Source organism: Bufo bufo, chromosome 9 (assembly GCF_905171765.1).
Source record: "Bufo bufo chromosome 9, aBufBuf1.1, whole genome shotgun sequence".
Lineage (NCBI taxonomy): Eukaryota > Metazoa > Chordata > Amphibia > Anura > Bufonidae > Bufo > Bufo bufo.
In genome coordinates, this window is record NC_053397.1 from 225,249,325 (window position 1) to 225,277,167 (window position 27,843).

The following is a 27,843-nucleotide window of genomic DNA, read 5'->3' on the forward strand; positions in this document are numbered from 1 at the left end:
GCCGAGGTCAGGACTGTCAGAGTTCCTGCAGATCAGGCGGCACAGGGTCAGTACAGAAAACAGGTAGAGATCAGGACAGGTGGCACAGGGTCAGTCAGTACAGTAAACAGGTAGAGATCAGGACAGGTGGCACAGGGTCAGTCAGTACAGTAAACAGGTAGAGATCAGGACAGGTGGCACAGGGTCAGTCAGTACAGTAAACAGGTAGAGATCAGGACAGGTGGCACAGGGTGTCAGTGCAGTAAACAGGTAGAGGTCAGGACAAGTGGCACAGGGTCAGACAGTACAGTAAACAGGTAGAGATCAGGACAGGTGGCACAGGGTCAGTCAGTACAGTAAACAGGTAGAGATCAGGACAGGTGGCACAGGGTCACTATGGTAAACAGGTAGAGATCAGGACAGGTGACACGGGGTCACTATGGTAAACAGGCAGAGGTCAGGACAGGTGGCACAGGGTCAGTCAGTGCAGTAAACAGGTAGAGATCAGGACAAGTGGCACAGGGTCAGTCAGTACAGTAAACAAGTAGAGATCAGGACAGGTGGCACCGGGTCAGTCAGTACAGTAAACAGGTAGAGATCAGGACAGGTGGCACAGGGTCAGTCAGTGCAGTAAACAGGTAGAGGTCAGGACAAGTGGCACAGGGTCAGTCAGTACAGTAAACAAGTAGAGATCAGGACAGGTGGCACAGAGTCAGTCAGTACAGTAAACAGGTAGAGATCAGGACAGTTGGCAAAGGGTCAGTCAGTACAGTAAACAGGTAGAGATCAGGATAGGTGACACGGGGTCACTATGGTAAACAGGTAGAGTTTAGGATAGGTGACACGGGGCCACTATGGTAAACAGGTAGAGATCAGGATAGGTGACACGGGGTCACTATGGTAAACAGGCAGAGGTCAGGACAGGTGGCACAGGGTCAGTCAGTACAGTAAACAGGTAGAGATCAGGACAGGTGGCACAGGGTCAGTCAGTACAGTAAACAGGTAGAGATCAGGACAGGTGGCACAGGGTCAGTCAGTACAGTAAACAGGTAGAGATCAGGATAGGTGACAAGGGGTCACTATGGTAAACAGGCAGATGTCAGGACAGGTGGCACAGGGTCAATACGGTAACCAGACAGAAGTCTGGACAGTTGGTACAGGGTCAGTACGGTAAACAGGCAGAGGTCAGGACAGCATGATCAACATTTACTAAGAATGACGTTTCTAACAGCAGTCTTAAAATCATATTTGGAATGAATTGTGCCAAATCTACTAGCAGGCACACACCTTAATAAATTTGGTGCACTTGGGACGACCTAAAAGTCAGTAAGAGAAATCTATGTCTGAAATTCTTCTTAATAAATCTAAAACTTGGAGATCACACCAATCCTAGAGGATCACAGCCACGTTTATCAGCGCCTTTAAAAGATGAAAAGTGCTCAGAAAAGTCACTCTTTTTTTTTTGCAATTTTGGCATGTCCATTCATCTGCAACACTTTTTTGCTGCAGTTTATGCATAAAATGTGTAAATTGCTTAAAAAATGTGTCTCAGTAGGTACAAACCACTGCACGGGGCAGGGCTATTTCATCATCAAGTAAATATCTGGCACATTTTGGGACTTAATGACCGCACACTTTTTATTGGTGAATTAGAGACGTTTGGCTGTTTTGTTGGGGGTTGTTTTACACACATTAAGGAAGGGGATTTATCAAACCTTGTGCAAATGAAAGTGAAGCAACAGCAGTTAGACACCAACTCTAAATTATGAGAGGCCTTCATGAAAGAAGTATGCTGTGGGAAACTACTTCAGTTTTCTGCATTATTTTGGTAAATCTCACATTTTGTATTGGCTCAGGTCTGAAGCATATCACCTACAAAGCGGCTCTATGGGCTGCTGGAAATAAGCCACTGCTGCTCGGACGCTTTTTCACAGGCCCGTGGAGTTAAATGGAGTGGTGCGCATGCTCAGTTACCTCTCCATTCACACCGGGTATTTGTAACCAGTGGCGTACATAGAGAAGTAAGGGCCCCATAGCAAGGATCAAACCAGGCCCCCACACAGGACAGAAGGGTTTCCGCCTAAACCCCTTTCAATGACACCTGGGCCATTTTTTCCACTGCATTTGCTAAAAGTTGTTCCTTTAGAGCAGGGGTGCTCAACCTGCGGCCCTCCAGCTGTTGTAAAACTACAACTCCCACCATTCCCTGCTGTAGGCTGATAGCTGTAGGCTGTTCAGGCATGCTGGGAGTTGTAGTTTTGCAACAGCTGGAGGGCCGCAGGTTGAGCATCCCTGATTTAGAGGGTAGAGTCCTGACCAAGTTCTAATCCCCAGTAGAAGAGGAGATAATCCCAACTAAGACTGGGCCTCATAGCAGTGCCGGGTCTGCCGCCCCTGCTTGTAACCCCTCGTTCTTGTGATAGATAGGGGTCCTAGTAGGTGATTAGTTTCAGTCTTGGGCCAACTCCTTTTAGTGAACCATACAAACAGAATTTACTATTTAACATTACATGGCTATGGGAATTGCATGAGGAGAAGGTTCTGGATATTGTTGGCACGTGGAGGGTTTATTAGGTATTTTATTTTCATCCATTACTAGGGTTTACGCATAGTTTTTTATTCTTATTATATGTTTTTAATTTTTAATTTACTTCCCCCAGAAGAATGGAAAATAAAACGAGGGCATCATGACTGAACGTCTTTTCTTCTGCCATAGCAGCCCCAGTTACAGGGGAACCGGTTTGGTTGCTGGTTTCAGGGCTGCGGTGGCTCTGGTTGGACCATGCGTCTCGGTCATACGGCAGCTCAGTCAGCAGGACCAGTGTTGCAGTGACATCTCTGTGGATGGTTCTCTTCTACATTTACAGCTTCTTACTTTTTCTTCAATATCATACAATCCAGCGTGAGAGCCGTCAGGTTATCCCTGTGTATTTGTGCGCTGCGGCTTTGTCTTTCGGATTCTGTCTATCTGTCCACACTTGTGCTATGAATCACTTGTGTTTTGTGACGTACGTTTAGGCCGAATACATCTTGACTTGCAGCTCTGTGAATCACATCACACATTGTCCAAGGTGCCTTCACACATGACAGATTTTGCTGCAGAAATTTCAGTGAATTGAAAGTCAGTTCCATTCATCTCAATGGGTTTGTTTAGGAGGCACACACGTCAATTTCTGCAAGCCTCATTCAGATGAATGGAAGTCTCTGACCGGGCATAATAGGAGTTGTAGTTTCACAACAGTTGGAGACACAGGTAGGAGACCTCTGCTCCATTATAAACAATGCCAGTAAAGGTCCACATCCATTGAGTAATAATGTTACAATGATAAATGAAAATCACAGGTGCATGATAGAACGGTAGATTACTGTCGATCCGCCCCTGTAATCATCCCCGGAATTGGCAGGATCTGTAGATCTTCCAGGTTCACCACATTTATGTCCACCAGATCCTTGTGAATGATCGCTCGTTGGTGGTTTAAGAAATCATTCCATGTAGACGACCTGATCTATGATGACGGCTGGGTGAAATCATAGCAAGGCTCTATTAATGTCATGTTTGCACCTTGCTTTCAGTGTATATGCCCCTAAACTCTAATAGCCAATCAAGAGAGCCCTTTTGGCAATTCCAGCTCTGCTACATGTGTGTCTGGGCCATACATGCCAAAGGTTCATTTTCTTGCAACTATACATGTGGCATTTTTGGGCAGTTGAAGGGTTGGATCTGCAGTGAAGCAGTCCCACTGTCTTCTGAGGGTAGCGTGGTCGGCCCCACCGATCTCACATTGAGGTCCTATTATATTCCTATTCTATAACCGCGTATAGGGGGATATTAGAGGTGTGTGCCCTTTTTAATTATCTCCGTACCCTGACCTCACAATGTCGTTTGCTCTTAAGTTAATGTAAGAATGTTCATGTTACACGCTGTATAATAAGAGGATGAATAATTCACGGCCTCGGTCCCTGCGCCCTGGACAAGACCGATGTGCGGGTGTCAGGTAATGTGCCTGTCCTGGAGTAGCCTGCGGGACCGTGAGCCCGTTCTGGGGGCGGCGGGAATGCTTTGTGCTCCCCTCATGAATTACTTAGCTCTGACTCTCAGCTTCACTTGCCACAATCTCCTGTCCATCTGCCAGACAGAGAAGGTTACTAAAAGGGGACGATGGATCCCCCGGGAAGGATTCACGTCCTTTTGCTTGCTTTGTCATGACCTCTAATCTGTGATAATACTGGGGACATCTGTCCAAACTCCGGCTGATTTCCTGGTTATAAATCATGTAGATAAATCAATGAGGAGGAAGTCCCCGCTGAGCAATGTTAAAGGGGTTTCCCGGTTTCTACAAATTTCTCATATGTCCAATTTATTCCTCGCAATTATAAAGATCTCTGCTTGTTGTAAGTGAATGTGAGCACTCTTGCTTACATCAAAACTGTTCTGCCTGATACTTCTTACAGCTGATGGTTTGGTGCAGTTGTATCCATTCTAGACATCCTTTGTTAGTTAAGCACAGCAGCAACACAAATCTCTCTCCTGGCCTGATAGTTTGTAACAATGTATCAGTGCAGGTAAAATGTATCCGTCTTAGAGCTCATGCACTTGAACGTGTGCGGCCCGTGCCCGTATTGCGGCCTATAAATAGCCGTGTGCGCTCTGTATCACTGATGCCGACACATTCACTTGAATGGGTCTGCAATACGCAAGATATGGAGCGGTGCAGAGCGGAAGCCCTAGGAAGCACTACGGAGTGCTTCCCTGGGCATTCGGTCCATGCTAGAACACGTTCTATTTTTTGGCGGTGTGGACTGAATCTTGCAGATCGCGGACCCATTCAGGTGAATGCACGGCCGGTGCCCATGCATTGCAGACCACTATTCATGTGCACAAGTCCTTATGTCCAGGCTTGCAAAGGATTCTCCAAACTAGACGCAACTGCAGCAAACCCTCAGCAGGGAGAAGCATTAGGTCGGGTTGGGTTCTCTGTGGGATTTTCTAAAGTGTCTTGATAATCCAGCACTTGTTGGGTTGAGCTAATGCTGGATTGGAGGAATTTTCCTGCTTATGGATTTACTGCCATGAATGCTATAAGACCGTATGTAGAGTCATTTATGATGTTTAGATTGAATGTAAGAGCAGTGAAGGGCTAACGTTATTCTTGTCTTGTCTTCTAGGTTCTCAAGACCAGCACCAATGTTTCTTGACGATTCCTTCAGAAAATGGGGAAGGATCAGGGAATATTTGCCTCCTTTTGGAATTAAAGGGCAAGGTAAAATGACTGAAATTTTTTAAGGCTACTTTCACATCTGCGGCTGCAATTCCAGAAGGCTGTTCCTTGTGAAATTCTACGGATCCAACACTGCTGGATGCAGACACAATGCCCACCGGCCCCATTAGATATAAGTGGAGATCTGGCCCCCTGATCCGGCAAAAATCGTGTGAATCAGCCGGAATCTCGCTATTTTTCCTGGATCAGGTGGCTGGATCTCTGTGCCGCACATCTGAAAGTAGCCTAATCCTTCTCTGTCTACTGCTATCCATTGATGTTGAATTATTGATTTGGTGGATTGTCAGCTCAAATGGTTAAAGGGAGTCCGTCAGCAGTTTTAGTGGCTTGGGAAGGCAGTACAAACTTACTTTTGTGGGGCTTTTATTCAAACTGGAGAAACTCCTGCATTTCACGTGGAAAGATAAGAATTCAAAGATTTATTAGGCCCCTTTCACACTAACGTTAAAGTTTTCCAGTATTGAGTTCCGTCCTAGGGGCTCAATACCGGAAAAAACGCTTCCGTTTTGTCCTAATGCATTCTGAATGGAAAGCAATCCGTTCAGTATGCATTATGGCATTGAAAAAACGGACAGATAAATATTTATGTATTCTCTACTTTAACGTACAGGTGGTGCAGCCTACATACTGGATGTTACACACATTATTATTATTAAACTGATGAAAATAAGTGTTAAATAAGACCAACTGAAAAAACTATCTTTAGACCAAAATCAGTAAAATGCTGTAATAAAAAAAAAACTTGCCCTCGAAGATGTCAATAGCCTTTAAAGAGGTTTTCTGGGATTTTAATATTGATGACCTGATTTTCTGTTCTGTACAGATAACTTTTCAGTAGCCATTATCACCACAGGCAGGATTACAATGACAGATATCACCTCTGTATAGATAACACAGGACCCACCATTCACAATAGGTGATCTCACAGCTTATCTGCTCCCTCCTGACCTCTGCACAAGTCACAGAGCATGTCTAGAAAACTCTCCCATAGAAGTCAATGAGGATCCTCCTGACCATTGTGTCTATGGCCCATGTGGCTGCTCTCAAAAGACAGGAGGTCTTGACATACTTTAAGCCTAGCGGTCAGTAAGAAACAGGGTTGACAAACAGAAATATTATTTTTTCTGAACAACTTATCCCAAAATCACGGATTTTACAGACAAATTGGAAAACCATAATGAATGATAATGATTATAAGTGATACACGTCTACAGCTCAATATACTGATAACACCTCATTACCAGCATTTACTGGGAGCTGTGAAATTATGAGAATTACCACCAAAATAATCTGGTCACGAACCCCCGGCTCCAAAAAAAATCACGGACACATCAATATTTTTTCACAAACACAGGAAAAAAGTCCACCAAAACGCATTGAACTGAGTGTGAATTTAACCCACATCAATCTCGGACTTGCTGCGGTAAATTATCCAGGCAACGTATCAGAGGATTTTGTTTTTATTATTTTCTGACAGGAAAAAAAGTCGCCTATTTTTACAGACTGTCCAGAAATTTCCGGACGGTTGGCAGCCCTGGCAAGAAAATTGCAGGATTATATCCAATTTTTTAAATATACAGTAGATAGTGACATAAAAAAATGTTTAAACAATAAGTAATTTCCTTTGAGCATCTCTGCAACGTGTGGACATGTTGCGCTATCCAGAGGGTAGAGAGCTCTTTGTAACCATTTTCTATTCTGGCTAACATCAGAACTCCCAAACAAAAAAAGCTTGCAGTATTCTCAAGTGCAGCATTAAGTGCATCTGAGATATTCAGGAGATACTCAGGAGGTAATCTGGAGGTGGATACAATCTAAAAAAGTAAGATTTGTTTGATTAAATTCTTTCCCCTCTTTAAAATGGCAGACCTGGTTCTGTGCAGGAATTGTTGTGCTTTTATTCCAGGTTCCAATCTTCGGAGGTTTGGATGCTGTCTGATCTGTAGACAGCTCTCCATAATGCAGCAGGAAATTGCATTTTTGAAATCTGAGATTTGTAAATTAACCGTTAAACAAACTCAGCCTGAGAACGTTGCAATGCCACTGCCACAGAGGCCCCCTAGAAATGGAAGATTGGTTACTGCAGGTTCTGGTAGACTGAGAGTTGTGGATAGAAGACATGTCCCACAGTCTGTGACTCTCCATAATTCATTAGCAGCACTTTCAGAGCGCAAGGGTAACATGGAGGATGGCTAAGGCACAGTGGGTGAGGAACAATCATCTCCCATGCCTAAAGTATGCAAGACTGCAGCCAAAGACAAAAAGGAGAAGGTGAGGACTGATAGTAAGCAGCTGTTGGTGGGCGATTCTATCATAAGAGGTGTGAAGTTTGAGGAAAATGGTTTTGTGAGATGTCTCCCTGGTGCTACCGCTAGCAGGGACAGACGACGTATCCTTAATATTGTTAGGCAAGCAAAGCAGGAAAGGGAGGTGGAAGTTATTGTCCATCTTGGGACAAATGATCTGGCTTGCAATGAGGTTTCAAAGGTAAAGGAAGCTTTTCAGACACTTGGAAATGATATACGAGAGGTTGCATCAACTGTTTCATACTCTGCAGTTTTGCCTGTGCATAACCTTCAGCATGACAGGAAGATGCGCATTAAGAAATTCAATGTATGACTTGGTGAATGGTGTCTGAACTTAAGGGTTTGGCTTTGTGTCTCACCTTAGCTCTCGTTGGAATGGAAAAGAACTGTACAAGAAAGATGGTTTGCATCTTTCTCTCAAGGGAACGAATGTCCTCAGTAAACAGTTAAAAGTATTTGCTAATGAGCATTTAAACTAGGAAAGGGGGCAAAAGAGTGATAATCGAGCAGTCCAACTGCCCCCCCGGAACAATGCCAGAAGATGCCAGTAGCACATAGGTTAAGAAATGACAAGCTCAGAGTCTTGTCTACAAATGCTCGCAGTTTGGGGAATAAGATCAATGAACTTGAGTCTATAATGGCATCTGAGAATATAGATTTAGTGGCTGTTACTGAGACATGGTTCAATGGGAGTAATGACTGGGATATAATAATACGAGGGTTCTCTCTATATAGGAAAGACAGAGAAGTCAAGAAAGGCGGAGGGGTGGCCCTGTATGTGAAAGATAGCATAAAATCTAATTTAATACAAGTTAGCGAGACCAATTTAGAGTTAGTTTGGGTTACCTTGCAACTTGATAATCATAAGGTAACTCGTGTAGGTGTGATATATAGACCACCTACCCAAGTCAAAGAATTAGATGATCTACTAGTTGAGGAAATAGCTAAAATGACATTGAAAGGGGGAAGTTATCATTATGGGAGACTATAATCTTCCTGATGTAAACTGGAAAACCAAAATAGCTAGTTCTGCCAGGAGTACAGATATTCTAAATTCCCTACTGGGATTATCTCTACAGCAAGTAGTTGAGGAGCCAACCCGGAAGGAGGCCATTTTAGATTTAGTATTCACAAATGAGAATTCGGTAACTGATATTACTGTAGGGGATCTAGTGATCACCAGTCAGTGTGGTTTACGATAAGTACAGTGACTGAGTCACACCACACAAAAACAAAAGTTTTAGATTTTAGAAAAAAATGACTTTTCTAAAATTAGATTAGTGGTATACGAGTCCCTATCAGATTGGAACAGTTTCATTGGAGTCCAGGAGAAATGGGACTACTTAAAAGTGGCACTATTGAAGGAAACAGATAATTGCATTGGGCTTGTCAGTAAAAGCAAAAAAAGGAAGAGACCACTGTGGTACTCAGCAGAAGTGGCCAAAATCATTAAAAACAAAAATATAGCATTTAGTAATTATAAAGAAAACCAAAACGAGGATGACAGGCAAATTTATAGGATTAGGCATAGAGAGGCCAAACAGGTTATAAGAGCTTCTAAAGCACAGGCAGAAGAGAAATTAGCTCAGTCAGTGAAAAAAGGCGATAAGACATTCTTCAGATACATAAATGAAAAAAGGAAACTAAAACAAGGAATTACCAAATTAAAAACAAAAGAAGGAAGGAATATGGAAGAAGATAAAGAACCAGCTGACTGCCTCAATGAATACTTCTGTTCAGTTTTTACAAAGGAAAATGAAGGAAAAGGACCTCAGTTAGGAAGGAAGACTAATGAATCTTTTGATGCATGTGTCTTTAAAGAGGAAGAGGTTAGGGTTAGGGTCAGCTTTCTAAAATTAATACAAATAAGTCACAGGGGCCTGATGGGATACACCCAAAGCTATTAAAAGAGCTTAGCGGTGAACTAGCAAAACCATTAACAGATTTATTTAACCAATCACTGGTAACATGAGTCAGCCAGAAGATTGGAAATTAGCAAAGTTGTGCCCATTCACAAGAAAGGTAGTAGGGAGGAATCGGGCAACTATAGGCCAGTAAGCCTGACATCAATAGTGGGGAAATGAATGGAAACCATACTTAAGGAGAGGATTGTGGAACATCTAGCATCCCATGGATTGAAAGATGAAAAACAGCATGGGTTTACTTCAGGGAGATCATGTCAAACTAATCTTATTGATTTTCTTTGATTGGGTGACTAAAATTGCAGTAGACATCACTTATCTAGACTTTACTAAGGCTTTTGATACTGTCCCACATAGAAGGCTTATCAATAAATTGCAGTCTTTGTGCTTGAACTCCCATATTGTTGAATGGAGTAGGCAATGGCTGAGGGACAGACAACAGAGGGTTGTAGTCAATGGAGTATATTCAGACCAAGGTCTTGTTACCAGTGGGGTACCTCAGGGATCTGTTCTGGGACCCATATTGTTTAATATCTTTATCAGCAAAATTGCAGAAGGCCTCGATGGTAAGGTGTGTCTTTTTGCTGATGACACAAAGATTTGTAACAGGGTTGATGTTCCTGGAGGAATACACCAAATGAAAAAGGATTTAGTAAAACTAGAGGAATGGTCAAAAATCTGGCAACTAAAATTTAATGTTGATAAGTGCAAGATAATGCACCTGGGGCGTAAAAACCCAAGAGCAGAATATAAAATCTGTGATACAGTCCTAACCTCAGTATCTGAGGAAAGGGATTTAGGGGTCATTATTTCAGAAGACTTAAAGGTAGGCAGACAATGTCATAGAGCAGCAGGAAATGCTAGCAGAATGCTTGGGTCTATAGGGAGAGGGAGGTGCTCATGCCGCTCTACAGAGCACTAGTGAGACCTCATTTGGAGTATTGTACTCAGTACTGGAGACCATATCTCCAGAAGGATAGTGATACTTTGGAGAGAGTTCAGAGAAGAGCTACTAAACTGGTACATGGATTGCAGGTCAAAACTTACCAGGAAAGATTAAAGGACCTTAACATGTATAGCTTGGAAGAAAGACGAGACAGAGGGGATATGAGAGAAACTACTAAATATATAAAGGGAATCAACAAGGTAAAAGAGGAGAGAATATTTAAAAGAAGAAAAACTGCTACAAGAGGACATAGTTTTAAATTAGAGGGGCAAAGCTTTAAAAGTAATATCAGGAAGTATTACTTCACTGAGAGAGTAGTGGATGCATGGAATAGCCTTCCTGCAGAAGTGGTAGCTGCAAATACAGTGAAGGAGTTTAAGCATGCATGGGATAGGCATAAGGCCATCCTTCATATAAGATAGGGCCAGGGGCTATCCATAGTATTCAGTATATTGGGCAGACTAGATGGGCCGAATGGTTCTTATCTGCCGACACATTCTATGTTTCTACAACCCCTTTAAATGGAAATCTAGTAATACCTACAGTAATTCCTTGGTTGAACTTGATGGACTTACCAGTATGTATTTTTTCAACTGTATCAACTATGTAACCTTTTGACTAAGGGCAAATTCACATGACATTTTGCGGATCAGAACTTCCTTCTTCATGATAGAAATGGCCATTAATGTCCACAAATACGGACAAGAATAGGTCATGTTCTATATTTTTTGAGGGGCCACGGAACGGAACTATGGATGTCGACAGCTCACGGTTTGCTGTCCGTATCTTTTGCGGCCCCATTGAAATGAGTGGGTCCACATCTGATCCTCAAAATTGAGGAACGGATCCGGTTAGAAAAATACAGTCATGTGAATTAGCCCTAACGGAAGGATGGTCAGATCCTTCTTGCCTGGGTACTGAGGTTTACATTTACAGATCTCACTAGCAATACAATGATTTCCGTGGCCACAATATCATCTCCCATCAATGACAGTCCATGGTATTATTGTTGATCTTTTCCTGCATGCACACCGGCCAATTACTGTTACAGCCGATCGGGCATGTTGGATTTCACCTGCCCATTCCTTTTGTTTTTGGGGATATAAGCTTCCACAAGAGAAGTCTGACTATCTTTCCTCTTCCTACAGAAAACACCTGCATGCTAAGCAGAGTAATGTATACATGTGTATGGTAGATATCAGAAGTGATAGATGTGTGGATTTGATGCAGTTTTGCCACAGATTTCAGCCTTGCATTGCAAAGAGGGAAATCCACACAATAAGACAGCACAAAAATGTGACATTCTGTGGATTTAAAAATCCGAACAGCAGGTCAATTTCCGCACAGATGAGCAAAGTGTACACAAGATGTGTCTAATCTAATTTACTGATTCTGTATTATGCTATGGTTTTACTACACAAGAAAACATGCAGAATTTTTTTTTAATTTGCAACGTGTGTCCTCCTAGGAGCAACCATGAAACGTATGTGCTCATAGGAGCAACCATGCAAAGTGTGTCCTCCTAGGCGCAACCATGCAATGTATGTCCCCCTAGGAGCAACCATGCAAAGTGTGTCCTCCTAGGAGCAACAATGCAATGTATGTCCCCCTAGGAGCAACCATGCAAAGTGTGTCCTCCTAGGAGCAACAATGCAATGTATGTCCCCCTAGCAGCAACCACGAATTTCTGAAAAACTGCAACAGGTCAAGACCTTAACTCAACAAGGTGATTGAGAGTGAAAAAAGGGGTGCTGATGAAGAGCCACATCATAACAGTGTATCTGCTGCCTGGTCCCGGAGATGAATCGAAATGCAGAGTAGATGATATCATTAGAGAAAGCTCGCTGCCACTGACGACCACCCTGGCTGGGGAATAACTCCAGAGTGGCGCATGTTCAGGTTGCCAGTTTGATGACACTAATGGTTTCATTCGGACATTAAGGTGATGTGCTTGATATGTCAGTTCTGTTTAAGTCGAGGAGAAGTGATACCAGTAAATGTGGGATTTCTTCATGATCCAGATGTTCTTTTATCACTTGACTGATTTGTGGTATGAATGATTTAGCGCATTTCCGTCTGCTGAATGACCTCCCCGGCAAGTTAAACCAACTGCAACTTTTCAGTCTGCATGAAGTAAAAAAATAAAAAAAAAGGACAAAAAACAAGTTGCCCCTTTCCTGGCTCTTGCTACCTGATCTGTTTGCTGGTTGTGACATGGCTACTCTTTCACCGGGTCACCCTGGGTGAGCGGCATTTGTTTACCTGCAGTGTAACCAAGCAGAACTGTCTTCACAATCCAAGCCTTCATTATCTGAACCCAATGCTGCTGGTGGCTGGTGACAGTTCACACATGGAAACCTTATGTGTTGGAGTCCTAACAACAGTCATCATCTGCCAAAAAATACTGGCAACAATGCAAGCAATGGAGGCGACATGTTGTGATATTGTACGTCTGTGGAAGGACAAAGTTCCCACAAACTCTACCTGTTGTTGGTTACACATGTGCTGTATGGGAGAGTCAAAGCAAACCACCCAGAGAGCCATCTGCTGCCTCAGATTGGCAGGGGAACAATCTCCTCCTTCCCATATTACATTGCCATGTTAGTCTTCAGCTTATCATAGAAATTAGTTTCCCTCGATCCCACTTGCTTTGATGGTGTCCACCAATAAGCCAATCTCTATAGAGCCTGGCTAATGGATCCTTGACATCTCTCATACAAGGACTGGGATGTATTTTTCTAGAGATCAGCAGCATGACAAGCAATATGCATCTGGTTGTTACCTTGCCCAGTTCCAGCACTGGTGCTTCCTATCCGGCTGCTCTGGTTCATCTTCTGCTGTGCCCTGATGGATCAGCCCGGCCTCTCAAGGTCCCAGGTTGCTAAGGCCTGGTAGCCTAGTAAGAGGGGAACCATCCTGTCATGACTTGCCTGCTGCTTGTGATTTACACACTGTCTTGGCTCAAGTTCCTTGTGCCATTGTTCCTGGTTCTGACTGACCCTGATCATGACCTCAGCCTTGTTTCTGGATATCATTACTGCCTTGACCTTTGGATTGTTCCCGGCTCTGACTCTTGGCTTTGTTCCTGACTTCACTTCTGTCTCGTCCTCTGGTAATGTGACCGCTCTCCTGGTGACTGCCCCGGCCTCTATTCTATGCTGCTACTGCTTCAGTGGAGAGAAGGTACGCCGATCCTAAGTTATTGGGGCAGGAAAAGATTTATCTCAGGTTGTTTTAAATAATAACTTTGTTATTCTACTGAGTGTTAACACGTTTTGAAAAGCGAATCATCCTCAAAACGCATTAACACTCAGCACAATAAAGAAGTTTTTATTTAAAACAACCAGTGATCAATCTCTCCATTTCCCGATCACAGCACCAATATAGGAAAGGTTTGTTATACCTACCACGACTGCTCTGGTGACCTTCTGTGCTCCACCGATTCCTGATCCAAGGCAGCAGTCAAGGCATTCTCCTCCCACAGCTTCCATTAGTACTATTGGTGTTGTGCTGGTCACAACACTCCCGGTGGGTGCATTACTATTGCTTTGACTGCCTATCACCTTTGTTCCACAGGTCTTCATATAACTCCTTGTGGGGGTTAAGAATGAAGATCAAGGGATCCCTTAGCCTCTGTACCCCAGTACCCACATCTCCGGCTGTGATATTGCCTGACTTGAAGAATACACTGAATAATCTAGAAAAGTCTCAGCTCTGGACCTATGTATTGTCATATATTTGGCAACCATACTAACACACTGGAGCAACTAAGGTCTAGTGTGAACTTGGCTTCAAGGCTTTGTCTCAAAGTCTTATGACATTCAGCCAGGCGTCTATTAAATTCTGCGCTCAGAAGTTTCATGACTGATATTACTGAGGGATGTTTATCTGCAAGTCTGTGATCTCAGCTTGGCAGATGTTCCAGGTAACAGTTTATTAAAGGAAACTTGTTTGATTTTCTCATATATAAAGAAGAATCTGTGCTGGCGAGGCCTGGAAATGCGGTATTCAGAAGAAAGCTTCCTCTCATGATGCTGATCTTCTTTTGGCTGTATGTTCTTCATTAGGTTCATAGGGTCCTTCCAGCTGAGTTTAATTTTTCACTTTCCCTGGATAAAAGTAAAGAAGGAACACATGAGGACGAATGGTGAGGATATGTTAGCTTGCCTGATGAAAACAGTGGCTCGGATGAGGTACAACTACATGGCAGGTTTTGTTGGCTTTAGACCTAATCATCAGATGTAGTGACTGAGACCTCGTGATGATGGTGGGTCATCGAGCTGCCATGTGCATACCTGCTGAGTATAAGAGGCAGATATGAGGAATTGCAGGTATCCGCTGACACATAACTGGAGGATCGCAATACAAAGGGATTGCATTAGAGATGAGCAAATTTCCTGCCTCCGATTAGCTGGAAATTGCTTCATTAAAAAAAATAGTGAATTGGTTGGCCAGTTCCGACTCTCTTGCTTCAGTTCCATTCCATCTCGGAGCCCCTTGTGCTGCATTTATAGTGGTCTTTTTCCACTGTAGATGGCTGTGCAGGACTTCTTCCCCTGCTGCAAGGCAAATAGAGTAGCTAAAATATTAGAAAATGTAATTGCAATCCGTTGTAGACAGATGAAAAACACAAGAGGCTGGACATGTGATCCTGCAGACCTGGCTGATCCGCTCCCGTGTCCTCGGCCTTGTGGTGTTGACACGGTTGCTCCTGTAATGTCATGTAATTACAGTGACCGGATTTCCTGAATAATAGCGCATACAATCAGCATTGACATTTCCAGTCCACATGGAGCCTTACAACTGCCTGTCTCGCTGCCAAACTTCTGCCTCAACTGCTGCCATTCATGTCGGCTCTAGCATTTACTAAATGTCTGACATGAAAACTAGAAACAATTAGAGCTTGTTTGCCATTTGCAGCGAGGGCTGATGTAATTACCGTTACATTTTTCTGATGGTCTGTGCCGTCTACATCGCATGCGGAGATGAACAATGCTGCGGTTGGGCTGACCCTCGGCTGATGTGCGTGCCACTGAGGCCTTCATTCTTTGCCAGGCACGTGTCGGGGGCTTCTGTGCTGCTCAACACTGGAGGCTTGTTGTCACTGATAATGTGAGATTCCGTATAACGCACAGCAGGGGTCAATGAGGGGAGACGATTCAGATTTCTAGTGTAATTTGTTGTCATATCAGAAGATCCATGTATCAAGTACCTGTGGACAGTGGTATACAGAGAGGGGATGGGAGGTAGCAGAAGCAGCCAAGTCCTTGCATAGGCCTCAACATAAGCAGTACTAATTGCAGCCATGAGGGGCGCTATGATTTTGTTTAAAATTGCATGGGGATGTCATCCCGTTATTACTCAATACAATGATGATGTCATCACAGCAAATACATGTATTACCAATTAGCTGGCAAGATAGCCTTCCCTAGGCTAAAGCAGCTGTCACTATGGGTTCAATAACTGAAGCTGCCCTGCTTGTTGATGGTTTCTAGGCTGCAGTAAAATCTAATCACACACTTATGGTCAGCCCAGGAAACATGGTCCATGGGGCAGCTGCATCTCCTGACCAACCATGGCTCCCCTGACCAGAACTAACTGCATCTTAAGGCAGGTTTACTCTGCACAATGTAAATGCCGGTTGTCGGGAAGAAAGCGTTCCCTCCTGACAGTCAGCTGGTCGTTCATTGAAGGAGACCACATCTACAGTGGCAGATTGACGGGAATGGGCATTCGCAGGAATCAGGCCATGTTAATCCAACCTTTAGAGATTTATGGTGCCGTCAGTTCTTATCTGATTGTGGGTTTATTGTACTGTACTCACATTGATGATGTGTGAATCAGCATAGAAAGTCAGGTAGCCATGTTACAGAGGCTGATTCACATTTACCGACTATAGAGCCCATGTTGATCCAGGACGGAGTTTCACTTTAAATGGTTTTGGTGCCTCCTTTAAATCCGACCTCTGCAGCAAGTAAATATTTAGTGCAGTTTTTATCCTCTCTTCAGCTTTGGCTGTTTGCAAGCCTTGTGTATATAGCAGAGCACATAAATCCCCACAATTCCAGAGTATCTGCTGCTGTCTACTTTAGGCGTGCTGGAGCATCCCAGTTTCAGGGTGTTTTATTTGCAGCTGCTCCCCGGCCTGGATCCTATTTTCGGGAATTCCTACCAACCTTGATGTCATCTGCATTACCGTATATTGTTCTGCTTGACTCTCCTTTGTTTTTGTTGCACTGATTCACGGCAGATGCAGCATGAAGGCGTGCTATCGGCATGAGTCACAAAGGGCCCTCTAGCATAGTGATGTTTAAATTTAGACACCCCCTCAGAAGTTGAAGAGGCTCCTCCATGACATTTCGTACATGCTTTCAATAGGAATATTGTATTTCATAATGTAGTTGGCGGCACACAACAAACAAGGTCCAGACGCCTCCAGTTACACTATGGCAGTGTGCTCGGAGCAGGGACTGCAGAGACTCCTCTGTAGAGATGGTCCACACTCAACCACCGATGGCTGAATCTGGTATCTCTAAGCAAATTACACAATTAGATATCCGTGTTCCTTAGGAAATTACACAAGCCACAATAACAATGAAAATAATGCAATAATATGATCCATCAGCGCAGCTAACATGCTTGTTGATGGTTTCCAAGAGCTTTTTTTCTACTGAAAACTTTGTGTTCACGTTTTGTGATTTTTGCCCAAAATTTTCTGAAATTGAGACTAAACGTCAGCATTTTTGTGTGTGTGTGAAAAGCAAGGTACATCTGCAACACGTGTGAATAAAATCCAAGTTTGTTCAAAGGAGAGTCAGAGATGCAATAAGTGAGGATGACTTGGCTGGCATCTGGAAAGAAGTGCTATATGCACCAAGGTCTGCCGTGGCCTTTGCTGCCAATAAATGGTAAGAATAAAGGTTAAAAAGTAGAAAAACTAGTAAAAAAGAAAGAAAGTGATATTTGCATTAGATATAATTAAGGTTTTATAAGTTGTATAAACCGGGCGCTGTGGGTAGTGTATGCCAAGTCTGCACGACTGGAGCTGAAATCCAGAGCGGGTGCAGGAACACGATTTCCCTTCGGCAGATACCAGTAACAGATCAGTCCTGGATGACTGGTAACACTGGAGTCTCTTACATTGTGACAGTAAGCGGAGGCTGAAGCTGACACGCCACTCTACCACTTCTGCTTATGTCCCTGTCCCCTGCCCGGGGGTATTGAGCTCCTCTGAAGCAAACAGAATTAAAAGGGAGAAACACTGAACTAGATGAATGGTTGAGGGAAGCAGAGAGGAGACTCATCAGAGCGGCCCGCCACAGTGCAGTCTACACTCCAGCCGTACTGCACGGTACAGGTCACTACCTCTTATGAGGACCTGATCACATCTTCTGCAGTCCGAGGGTGTCTGAAATCTACTTTCCTATCCTCAACGGCTCCGGCAGCCTCTTTATTTCTCCCACTATGCTTTACACTGCTGCATTGTTCAGATAGGCTACTGTGTATAGGCAAAATCTCTGCAGATCAGTAAATGAAGAGATTATTTCTATTACAGCAAGTTAAAGCCGCAATGACAAAAAGGATAATCTAGAAAGTTCAGCACAAAGACTGAGGGGAGATGACTGGAACAGCCCTCATCTGTGGGAAGCATTGACTGGTTTTCAAAAATAAAGTTCCATTCACTGGACAATGATCTGAGATCTTAAAATTCTGCATGGAAGCACAAAGGGGGGATTTATCATAAGGGAAATATTTTAACCCCTCAAGAACTGGGCCCATTTTCATTTTTTTCTCCCACATTTCAGAGTCGGAAGTTTTTTTCATTCTTCGTTCACATAGCTGTATAAGGGTTTATTTTTTTGTGGGATAAGTTGTACTTTTATTGGCACCATTAAAATTTTACCATATTTGTATTAGAACAGGAAAAAAAAAATATTTGTGGGGGGAAAATAATATAAAAAAGCTGTTCTGACAAGGTTTATTGGGTGGCTTTGATATTACAGCGTTCCTTGTTTGTTCTTATTCTGCGGGTCAATACGATTACGGTGATACCAAATTTGTATAGTATTTTATTTGTGGTTTTACTGCTTTTAAAAAAAATAAAGCCCTTGGGAAAAAAAAATCGAAATTTCCTTTGCATCGTCATTTTCTGACATCCATAACTTTTTTATATTTCTGTCTACAGAGCGGTATGAGGGCTTGTTTTTTGCGGGACAAACTGTAGTTTTTATTGGTACTATTGTTGGGGTATATACGACTTTTTCATCACTGTAAGGGTGCATTCACACGACCGTAAGTGTTTTACGGTCCGCAAATCAAGGATACACAAAACATGGATACCGGCGATGTGTGTTCCACATTTTGCGAACTGCACATGGCGGCGCTATATAGAGAATGCCTATATCTTGTCTGCGGTTGCGGGCAAGAATAGTACATGCTGTATTTATTTATTTTTTATGAATGGGTCCACATCTGTTTCACAAAATTGCGGAACGAATGCGGACAAATTTATACAGTTGTGTAAATGCACCCTTATTCAATTCTTTTTTGTTATTTTTTTTTTTTTGGAGGGGGGGACAAAAATGGCAAATGTTTATTTATTTTTTTTTTCTCTATTACGGAGTCCGCTGCGCAGGAAAAATATTTTATATTTTAATAGCTCAGACATTTATGACACAGCGATAACTTATGTTTATTTTTTCATTTATTTTTATATATAAAATTGGGAAAGGAGGGTGATTAGAATTTCTAATATTTTAATTTAGTTATTTTTTTACTTTGTACATAATAACTTTTAACCCTCTTAGGATCTTCAAATCAGATTCTGACGCTCTGCCTGCTGAGCTGTGCCTCAAAAACGTCTTTACAGGCAGTTTACCATGACAGGCCTGGGAACCTTCAGCAAGGTCCCCACTTGTCATGGTAACAGACTGGAGCCTTGCAATTTCACTGTGGGGGCTCCGATCAGAAGGCAGAGGAGAGCCCCTCCCCTCTGCCTAAGGCCTCATGCACACGGCCGTTGCCGTAATTGCGGCCCACAAACAGCGGGTCAGCAATATGCGGGCACCGGCGTTTGCTTCCCTGCATCATGGATGCGGACCCATTCACTTGAACATGTTCTATTTTTTTACGGTGCAGACGGATCGTGGACCCATTCAAGTTGAATGGGTCTCGATCCGTCCCGGCCGCCCGCATTGATGTTGCCATGCATTAGGACCGCAAATTGCGGTCCCCAATGCACGGAATGGCCGCATAACGGGCCGTGTGCATGAGGGCCCTAACTCCACAGATGCTGCAAGTGCTATTGACCACGGCATCTGAAGGGTTTAAACGACCAGGTTTGGTGTCATTGCCGATCCGGGTCATTGCAGCCCAGGTGCCTGCTGTATTATACAGCTGGCACCCGCCATATATGGAGTGGGCTCAGTGCCAAATTTATAAATCGTCATGCGTTATTTGATAGTTAGTGTATCTTTTTAAAATAACTTTAGTTACTCCGGATTGTTCACCAGATTATTCGGCACCCCCTGATGGAAGTGAGATTTAAAAGCTGTATATTCAGTAGTCTTTGTGTGCACCAACCCCAAAAGTGTTTTTGTACTGAAAAATTGCTATACGCCAAAATCAGTGCTTTTTTTTTTTTTTTTAATGCGAGAAAACCAGTGTCCAGGCTTCCTAAATTCCCTCCAAGTTGTAGAACGTTTCTAAGGTATCCTGGAGAGCAGCTTTAATGCCACCTCGGTGCGGCTTTCTTGGTCTCGGCCCAGGATTTACTCATCCATTCAGTTGTTATGAGTTCAGTACAAATATTAAGCTGGCATAACTGGCGGAGTCCGCGCAGCAATGTTCATTAACCTCGCTGCTCCTGCATCACCGCCAAGAAGACAATATTAATGTGATTTATCTGGTGCCTCTCCAGCACTTTGTAGCTTCATGTCAAGGCTTCTCTTTGCTCAGAGATTCCCAGAAACTGAGTTCGTCTTCAGCATAGGGGATAGGTGTCTGATCAGTGCCGGTCTGACCACTGGGACCCCCTAGCGATCACAAGAACGAGGTGCCAGAGTCCCTGTGAGGCTGTGAATGAGTGGAGTCAAGTATGAGTGATGGTACTCCAGTCAATTCTACGGGACTGCCAGAGAGAAGCCAAGTCCAGTGCTTACCAATTTCCGTCATGTGCACATGCGTGACCGCCACTTCATTCACTCTGGAGAATCTGGCACCTAATTTTTGTGATCAGTGGGGGTCCAAGAATGTGGACAGTGGGTACGTTCCTATAACAGGATAACCCTTTTAAATGCCTGGGTGACTGATGCCAAGCCAAGTGTGTTAGGTCTGTGCCATAAGCTTCATTTCTTGAACATTTATTAAATACTGTTTTTGTATACAGTTCCAATGCAGAGCTATGTGTTTCCATGGTTACAGACTACAACCCTGTTGTCTGAAACGGATGGCATACGATACTCTCTTCTGTCTGCCTCCTCTTCTAGTTTTAAGTCATCAAGATGCGCTGTATGAGCGGAGTAACACGTGACAGCGGGATTGGTTTATAGTCTGTAACCATGGAGACGCATAGATCTGCATGGGATCTTTATGCACCAAACAAGAGATTTTGAGTCAAGACTATTTTCACATGCATTAAAAGATAATAAAAAGCCAGCTGCATGGGTGGATATAAACTGTACAGTAGTATATAACTGCAGTATTATAGAGCATTGTGCTGACTGCATGTCATCTTCAGCGTGCAGGACATGCATCCCCTCCCTCTATGACATATTGGGGTGCACAGGGTGTCAGACCCCTCGGCTGTCCTCGGGGTGGTGACTGCGCAGCTCATGTAATGCTCCTGCTGGTAAAGGGTGTTCCTGTTTTATGTGAGTTTCCCATAAAGAGATGGCTGGGAATTAAAGCTGTTGATTCAGTGAAGCGTTTCTAATCTATGTCAGTTTATACGGGTCTTGCTGTATGAAGTGACAGGCTCCGCCGGCCCGAGGAGCTGACAATCTGTGCGGGTGTAGAAGATCCTTCCCACATTTGATCTCAGCTGATTTCACTGTAAGCTCCACTTTCCTTGTTACTTTTGCTTCGTCACCTAACATCTCATTGCATTCTTTCTATTGTACAGAAAATCTAATAAAAGCAATCCTGTCCGCAACAAAAGAATACCGCCTGACGCCAGCTCTTGACAGGAACAGTATGGTAACCGCCATGTTGTGCATATTCTACATGAGCTATACTGTGTCACCACATAGAAAATGGGACCCGAATATCCCCAGATACTATTGCTTTACAGTGTTGAGCGTGAATATTCGAATCGCAAATTTTTATCAGCGAATATCGCCACTTTGAGAATTTGTGAATATTTAGAATATAGTGCTATATATTCGTATTCGTGAATAGCGTTGAATATTCTAACGCGAATGTTATCGCGGATATATATTACATTGCCGATTTTTCGCAATCAAGTAACAATGATAGAGATCACAAATTCTCGAATTTGCAATTTATGGATCGCGAATTCGAATATTGCCTATGCCGCTCATCACTATTGCCTTTACCCCACATTTGGTCTTTGCGCGGTTAAAACGAATGTTCCAGGCTAATATTAATAACTACACAAGGTTCTGCAATGCCCTAGAAGTTTCTGTTACTTTCTCCAGGTTCCACTATCTCTGCTTGTCGTCTGTGAATGAAAAATATAAACGTTTCTTGATCATAGCTCATTAACAGTTTTTTTTTGTTGTTTTTTTAAGTCTCAGAACAGTATAAATAAAAATAAAAACAGACTGACCAAGGTCACCTCACCGGGCCCCCAGGTTCTCAGTTCCTAACCAGTCTCCATTCCCGGGTGTATCTTGACACAAAGGAAATGAGTGATCAGCCGAGGTGGGTCACTAGTGCGACCAAACCGATCTTTTTTTATTTTTTTTTAAACAGAGTAATTGTCCAGAAAAAAAAACTTTAATTTCAAGAATTTTTTCTATAAGTTTTTTATTTTTTCATTTGTACATTTTTTTACCCTGAAGCCTATGGGTTCGCAAAAAGACCTCTATGCCGGTTTTCTGCACAGATCTTGATGTCAAAAAACCATAGTCTTAGGCCTCATACATACGGCCGCTGGGGGTCTGTTCCGTGCACGGGCACCGACCGTGGGCCAGCCGCACGCGGATCGCGACCCCATTAACTTGAATGGGGTCCGCGATCCGTCCGTTCCACAAAAAGATAGGACAAGTTCTATATTTTTGCTGAACGGAAGCAAGGAACGGAACCCCACAAAAGCACTCTGTAGTGCTTCCGTTCCGTGGTTCTGTTCCGCACCGCATCTCCAGATTTGGGGACCCATTCAAGTGAATGGGTCCGCATCCGTGATGTGGATTGCACATGGCCGGTGTCCAGTGTATTGAGGACCTGCTGTATGCGGGCCGCAATACGGCCACGGGGGACACACAGTCGTGTGCAAGAGGCCATACACTGTGTTCCTATACGGACTATTGTGCGGCAGCCTCTTATCATTCAGGAGGACAGCTGTAGCGCCCACTGTGCTTGCGACGCGGGCACCCGACCCGCTAACATATATACGTTGTAAAACGGTCAGGAAACGGTTATATTATCTGCAGCTGTCAACGGTTTTTTGCGTTCTACACCTTCTGTCGAGTCACATAAAAACAAAAAGGCACCAAAACTGCAATAAATAGTGTAGATTTAATGTGAATGTTTGGTGCAATATTTCTTGCTCATTTTCTGAACACAAATCTGAAAAATGTGCAAGGTTCCTTAAGGGCCAGTTCATACGACTGATTTTGCAAAACGTAAAAAAATCTGAGCGGAATCCATGAGCGGCTTTTGATGTGGTTTTTGACGTGTCTTTTGTTTTAACTAATGAGTGTTTACTTCAGTACAAAGCTGCATTTTAAGCATGAGGTTTTTGACGCGGATTTGCACCAGAAAACACATGGACTTACTTGGAGTTGTTTTTTTTTTTTATGCTTCCTATTCATTTAAATGGGAGATTCAGTGCAGATTCTGCCCAAAGATAGGACATTTCCATATGTGCTGCTTCCCATTGAAATCTTTCCTTTGGATCGTTGCAGAGCCAGAATAGATGCTTTATGTGGCAATACTCCCTTAGGAGCTTAACCCCCTTCTACCCTGGGCCAGTTTTCGCCTTCCTGCCCAGGCCATTTTTTTCAAATCTGACATGTGTCACTTTATGTGGTAATAACTTTGGAACACTTTTACTTATCCAACTTACCATTCATGAGACTGCTTTCTCATGAAACATTGTACTTCATGACAATCATAAATTTGAAGTCAATATATTTCACCTTTATTTACTGAAAAAATCCCAAATTTATCCAAAAATGTTGAAAAATTAGCAATTAATTTTTTTTGGACTTCTCTGCTTTTAAAACTGAAAAGCGATACCTCATAAAATATTTCTACTTCTACTTTATGTTGGCATCATTTTGTAAATGTCATTTTATTTTTTTAGGAAGTAGAAGGCTTAGGATTTTAGAAGCAATTCTAACGCATTGCCTGTTAGTGTATTACACAGAGTAATAGTGTATTACACAGAGTAATAGTGTATTACACAGAGTAATAGTGTATTACACAGAGTAATAGTGTATTACACAGAGTAATAGTGTATTACACAGAGTAATAGTGTATTACTCTGTGTAATAGTGTATTACACAGAGTAATAGTGTATTACACAGAGTAATAGTGTATTACACAGAGTAATAGTGTATTACACAGAGTAATAGTGTATTACACAGAGTAATAGTGTATTACACAGAGTAATAGTGTATTTACACAGAGTAATAGTGTATTACACAGAGTAATAGATGTATTACACAGAGTTATACACTGACAGGTTGCCTAGGAGACGAGCCTAGGGCTGGACAGGTTGCCTAGGAGATGGGCCTGGGGCTGGATCTCCTCGGCCCCCGTAGAAGGCAGGTCCCGATGCCGTGCAAGGCATTGGCAGCCTCTGCATGGCATCAGGCTGCCTTGTCACCTATCGGGTCCCTGCCACAGCCAGCGCGGGGCTCCCGATGGGCTCCCTCACCCGCCGCAGACTCCTTCTATGCCGCAGTCAGCATGACCGCGGCATGGAAAGGGGTTAATCGCCGGATCTGATGTAGAAGGGGTTTCTGGCGGGTGAGGGAGCTATAGATCCTCGCGCTGCTGTGACAGGGGCCCAGCTATCAGTGACTGCCGATCCCCTGCAGTGACCGGGCGCGCACCGCTCAGTCTGCCCGCCTGATCACCATGACGTAATAGTACGTCCAAATGCGGGAAGTCAATTACGTCATGTGTTGCGAAGGGGTTTTTAAACGTCCATACATGAGGCATCCATGTCCGATCCATACAAAATACAACTAAAATAGGGTTTATTTCAGTTGACTTTTTCATTCCATGATTCAGGGGTTCAGAAACATATTACATATACTGACTATAAGTCACTTGAGAAGCCTGGAAATACAGTGCATACAGTATAAGGGCTTATGCACACACCCCTTTTTTTTTTTTTTAACATGTCTGTTCCTTTTTTTTTTTTTTTTGTGGCCCTTATGTGGAACCATTCACTTTAATGGGTCTGCAAAAAAAATGGAAATGACTGTTGACTGTTGCATTCTGTTTCCGTATGTCCGCATGGCAGTTCTGCAAAAAAGATAGAACATGTCCTATTCTTTTCCATTTTGCGGACAAGGACAGGCATTGTTACAATGGATCCGCAGAAAAAAAAACAACGGATGCCACACAGACGTCATCCGTATTTTTTGCGGACCGATCGTGTGCATGAGCCCTAATACAGTATAAGGACTCATGCACATGACTATATGTAGTTTGCCGTCTGCAAAACACAGATGTGCAAAAAAAAAACTGATGACATCTGTGTTACATCCGTTTTTGTTTTTTTTGTGGATCCATTGTAACAATGCCTGTCTGTAGAATAGGACATGTTCTATTTTTTTGTGGAAAGGACTTGTGGACATATGGATACGGAATGCAGATGGAGTCACTTCCGTTTTTGTTTTTTTTGCGGCCCCATTGAAGTTATTGGTTCTGCATACGGGCTGCAAGAAAAACGGAACGGACACAGACATAAAATACGTTTGTGTGCATGAGCCCTAATGGTGAGAGTCTCATAATGAGTCAGGAGAATGGAGTAGACGAGGCACATTCCTCTAACACATGGACGGTATTATTATTACTGCCTCCCCCCACCATGATTCAGCCATAATTCACTGTGCTTATTTACATAGGACGAGGAGTGTTATAATCTACGGGCGGCCGCGCTATAATGTGCATACATTGTTTAGGCGTCTTACACAAACCTTCTCACACATTCATCATGTAGCCCTGCTTTCTGACACATATATTCCAGGTGTCCTAAGACGGTCACATCCTAGAAGATGATTCAGTCACAACCTTCTTTTTTCTTCCAGACTCTTTGCACTGATTTTTTTTGGCCGATAGCATCTCAAAGATCCACAGACGCTGCGCTTCTCACCTTTATCAAACCCATTCTAGACCAAATACAACAGTAGCAAACTCTCAGCTCTCTGAAGTACTTGGTCTATGCAGATTTTCAGCCTCAAGACATAAGCAATAATCTTATTCACTAGAAGCAAGCAGAGATCTTGATAATGCAGACCACAGACTGTTGAAAGTCAATAAGTCTGCCAAAAAATAAAAAATATAACAGATGCAACGCAAACGTCATCCTTATTTTGCAGATCGCTGTCTGCATATTAGACAGGGTTAGTAAACCGATGAGATCTACACAACAGTTGTTATTGTCTTCCTGGGTCGACCTATACGAAACTTATTTCCATTTTTCTTTAGCCTAAACTGTCGGCGATGCATCATTGTGGGGAACGGAGGGGTGCTTGCCAACAAATCTCTGGGATCTAAGATCGACGAGTACGAGGTTGTGGTTCGGTAAGTTCTCTCCACATTCATGACCATTCACTGGGTCACTCATTGGGTCACTCATGACATATGACTTTCCCTCTGTTTCAGGCTGAATTCTGCACCAGTGAAAGGGTTTGAGAAGGACGTGGGGAGTAAAACCACACTGAGAATCACATATCCTGAAGGAGCCATTCAGAAACTTGAACAGTATGAGAAGGATTCCCTTTTTGTCCTCGCTGGATTTAAGTGGCAAGATTTCAAATGGCTGAAATACATTGTTTACAAGGAGAAAGTGGTATGTTCCTCAGTGGCGCCTACGGTGATACTGTTAGTGTAAACTCACCAATCAGATTATTTACTAGTCCAGGATGGATCTGTGACATTGTCGATAGGGCTGTAGTAGATGTCACCTCACTTTGTAGTCCCTGGCCTAACTGCTGTTACCACTACTATTTTTATGTGGATCCGCTGTGCCTACCTGCTGACCCACATGGGTTAAAAGACACAGAGAAAAAACACTAAGAGATTGGGCAAAACCACAGTCAGAAACAAGCCAAGGTCAGGGCAGGTGGAGTTCGTGTAATCCAAAGTTAGTCCAAGGGTCAGGGCAGGGAGCTCAGGGTCAATAATAGTTTGATATTGATGGTCCTCAGGATATCAGGTTTGACTCTCAGCACCCACCGCCGATGAGATGTTTAAGGAGGCCTCTGCGCTCACCTAAGCTCTGGTGAGCACTACGGTCTCCTCACAGCTTACCAAGCACAGCGGCCATGTTTGGTATTCACTTTAATGGGACTGAGCTGTGCCTAGGCCATGAGACCAGTGAATGTCACCAGCCTAGGAAGAGGCCTAAGCACTCACTGAGTACCACGGCCTCTTTATACAGCTAAACGGTTGGGGTGCCAGGAGTCAGACCCCCGCTGAACTGATATTGATGACCTATCCTGAGGATAGACCATCAACATCATATTCCCAGATAACCCCCTTAAGAAGCATTTACATGTACCTTCCGAACAGGAAATGATCAGGAAGGAACCGATAATTGCCTGCTCGTCAGTGGAGGTAAGAGCTACACCTCCACTGTATGGGGATCAGTCATGGCTGCTGCATTCACTCATCCTCATACAGATTAATTGCAGATTGCTGTTTTCAGAGAACGATCTGCAGAAACGATGATTTAATTTACTGCATAAATGATGAGTTTTCTCACTCATCAGGAAATCGGTGGCGTCTTTACACAGGACAGTTGTCGGAAATGAGCATTTGTACGAATGTTTGTTCCTAATATACAGCCCGATAATGGTCCCATGTACAGTTGCAGAATTTATGATTTCTTAACCATTGTTCACAGAATATGAATGATAACACAAAAACTTTTCTTTCCCTCATGTTTAGCGGTTGTCGGAAGCCATTTATTGTCAAACAACCGTTTACTTTTTTTAATCATAATCACAACACAAACTACCCAAATGACCCTGATCAAAAGTTTACAT

The 27,843-nt window shown here is 43.2% G+C and overlaps 1 protein-coding gene across 11 annotated transcripts in view; it reads left to right on the forward strand.

Moving 5' to 3' along the window:
• Positions 1 to 27,843, forward strand: part of ST3GAL3 (ST3 beta-galactoside alpha-2,3-sialyltransferase 3) — a 274,491-nt gene that overhangs the window by 230,363 nt on the left and 16,285 nt on the right. For all 11 annotated transcript variants that reach the window (XM_040407845.1, XM_040407844.1, XM_040407848.1 and 8 more), the window contains 4 exons: positions 5,146 to 5,240; positions 21,555 to 21,618; positions 26,282 to 26,377; positions 26,459 to 26,645. In XM_040407845.1, coding sequence (XP_040263779.1) covers positions 5,146 to 5,240; positions 21,555 to 21,618; positions 26,282 to 26,377; positions 26,459 to 26,645 — 442 coding nt within the window. The remainder of the gene's footprint in view (positions 1 to 5,145; positions 5,241 to 21,554; positions 21,619 to 26,281; positions 26,378 to 26,458; positions 26,646 to 27,843) is intronic.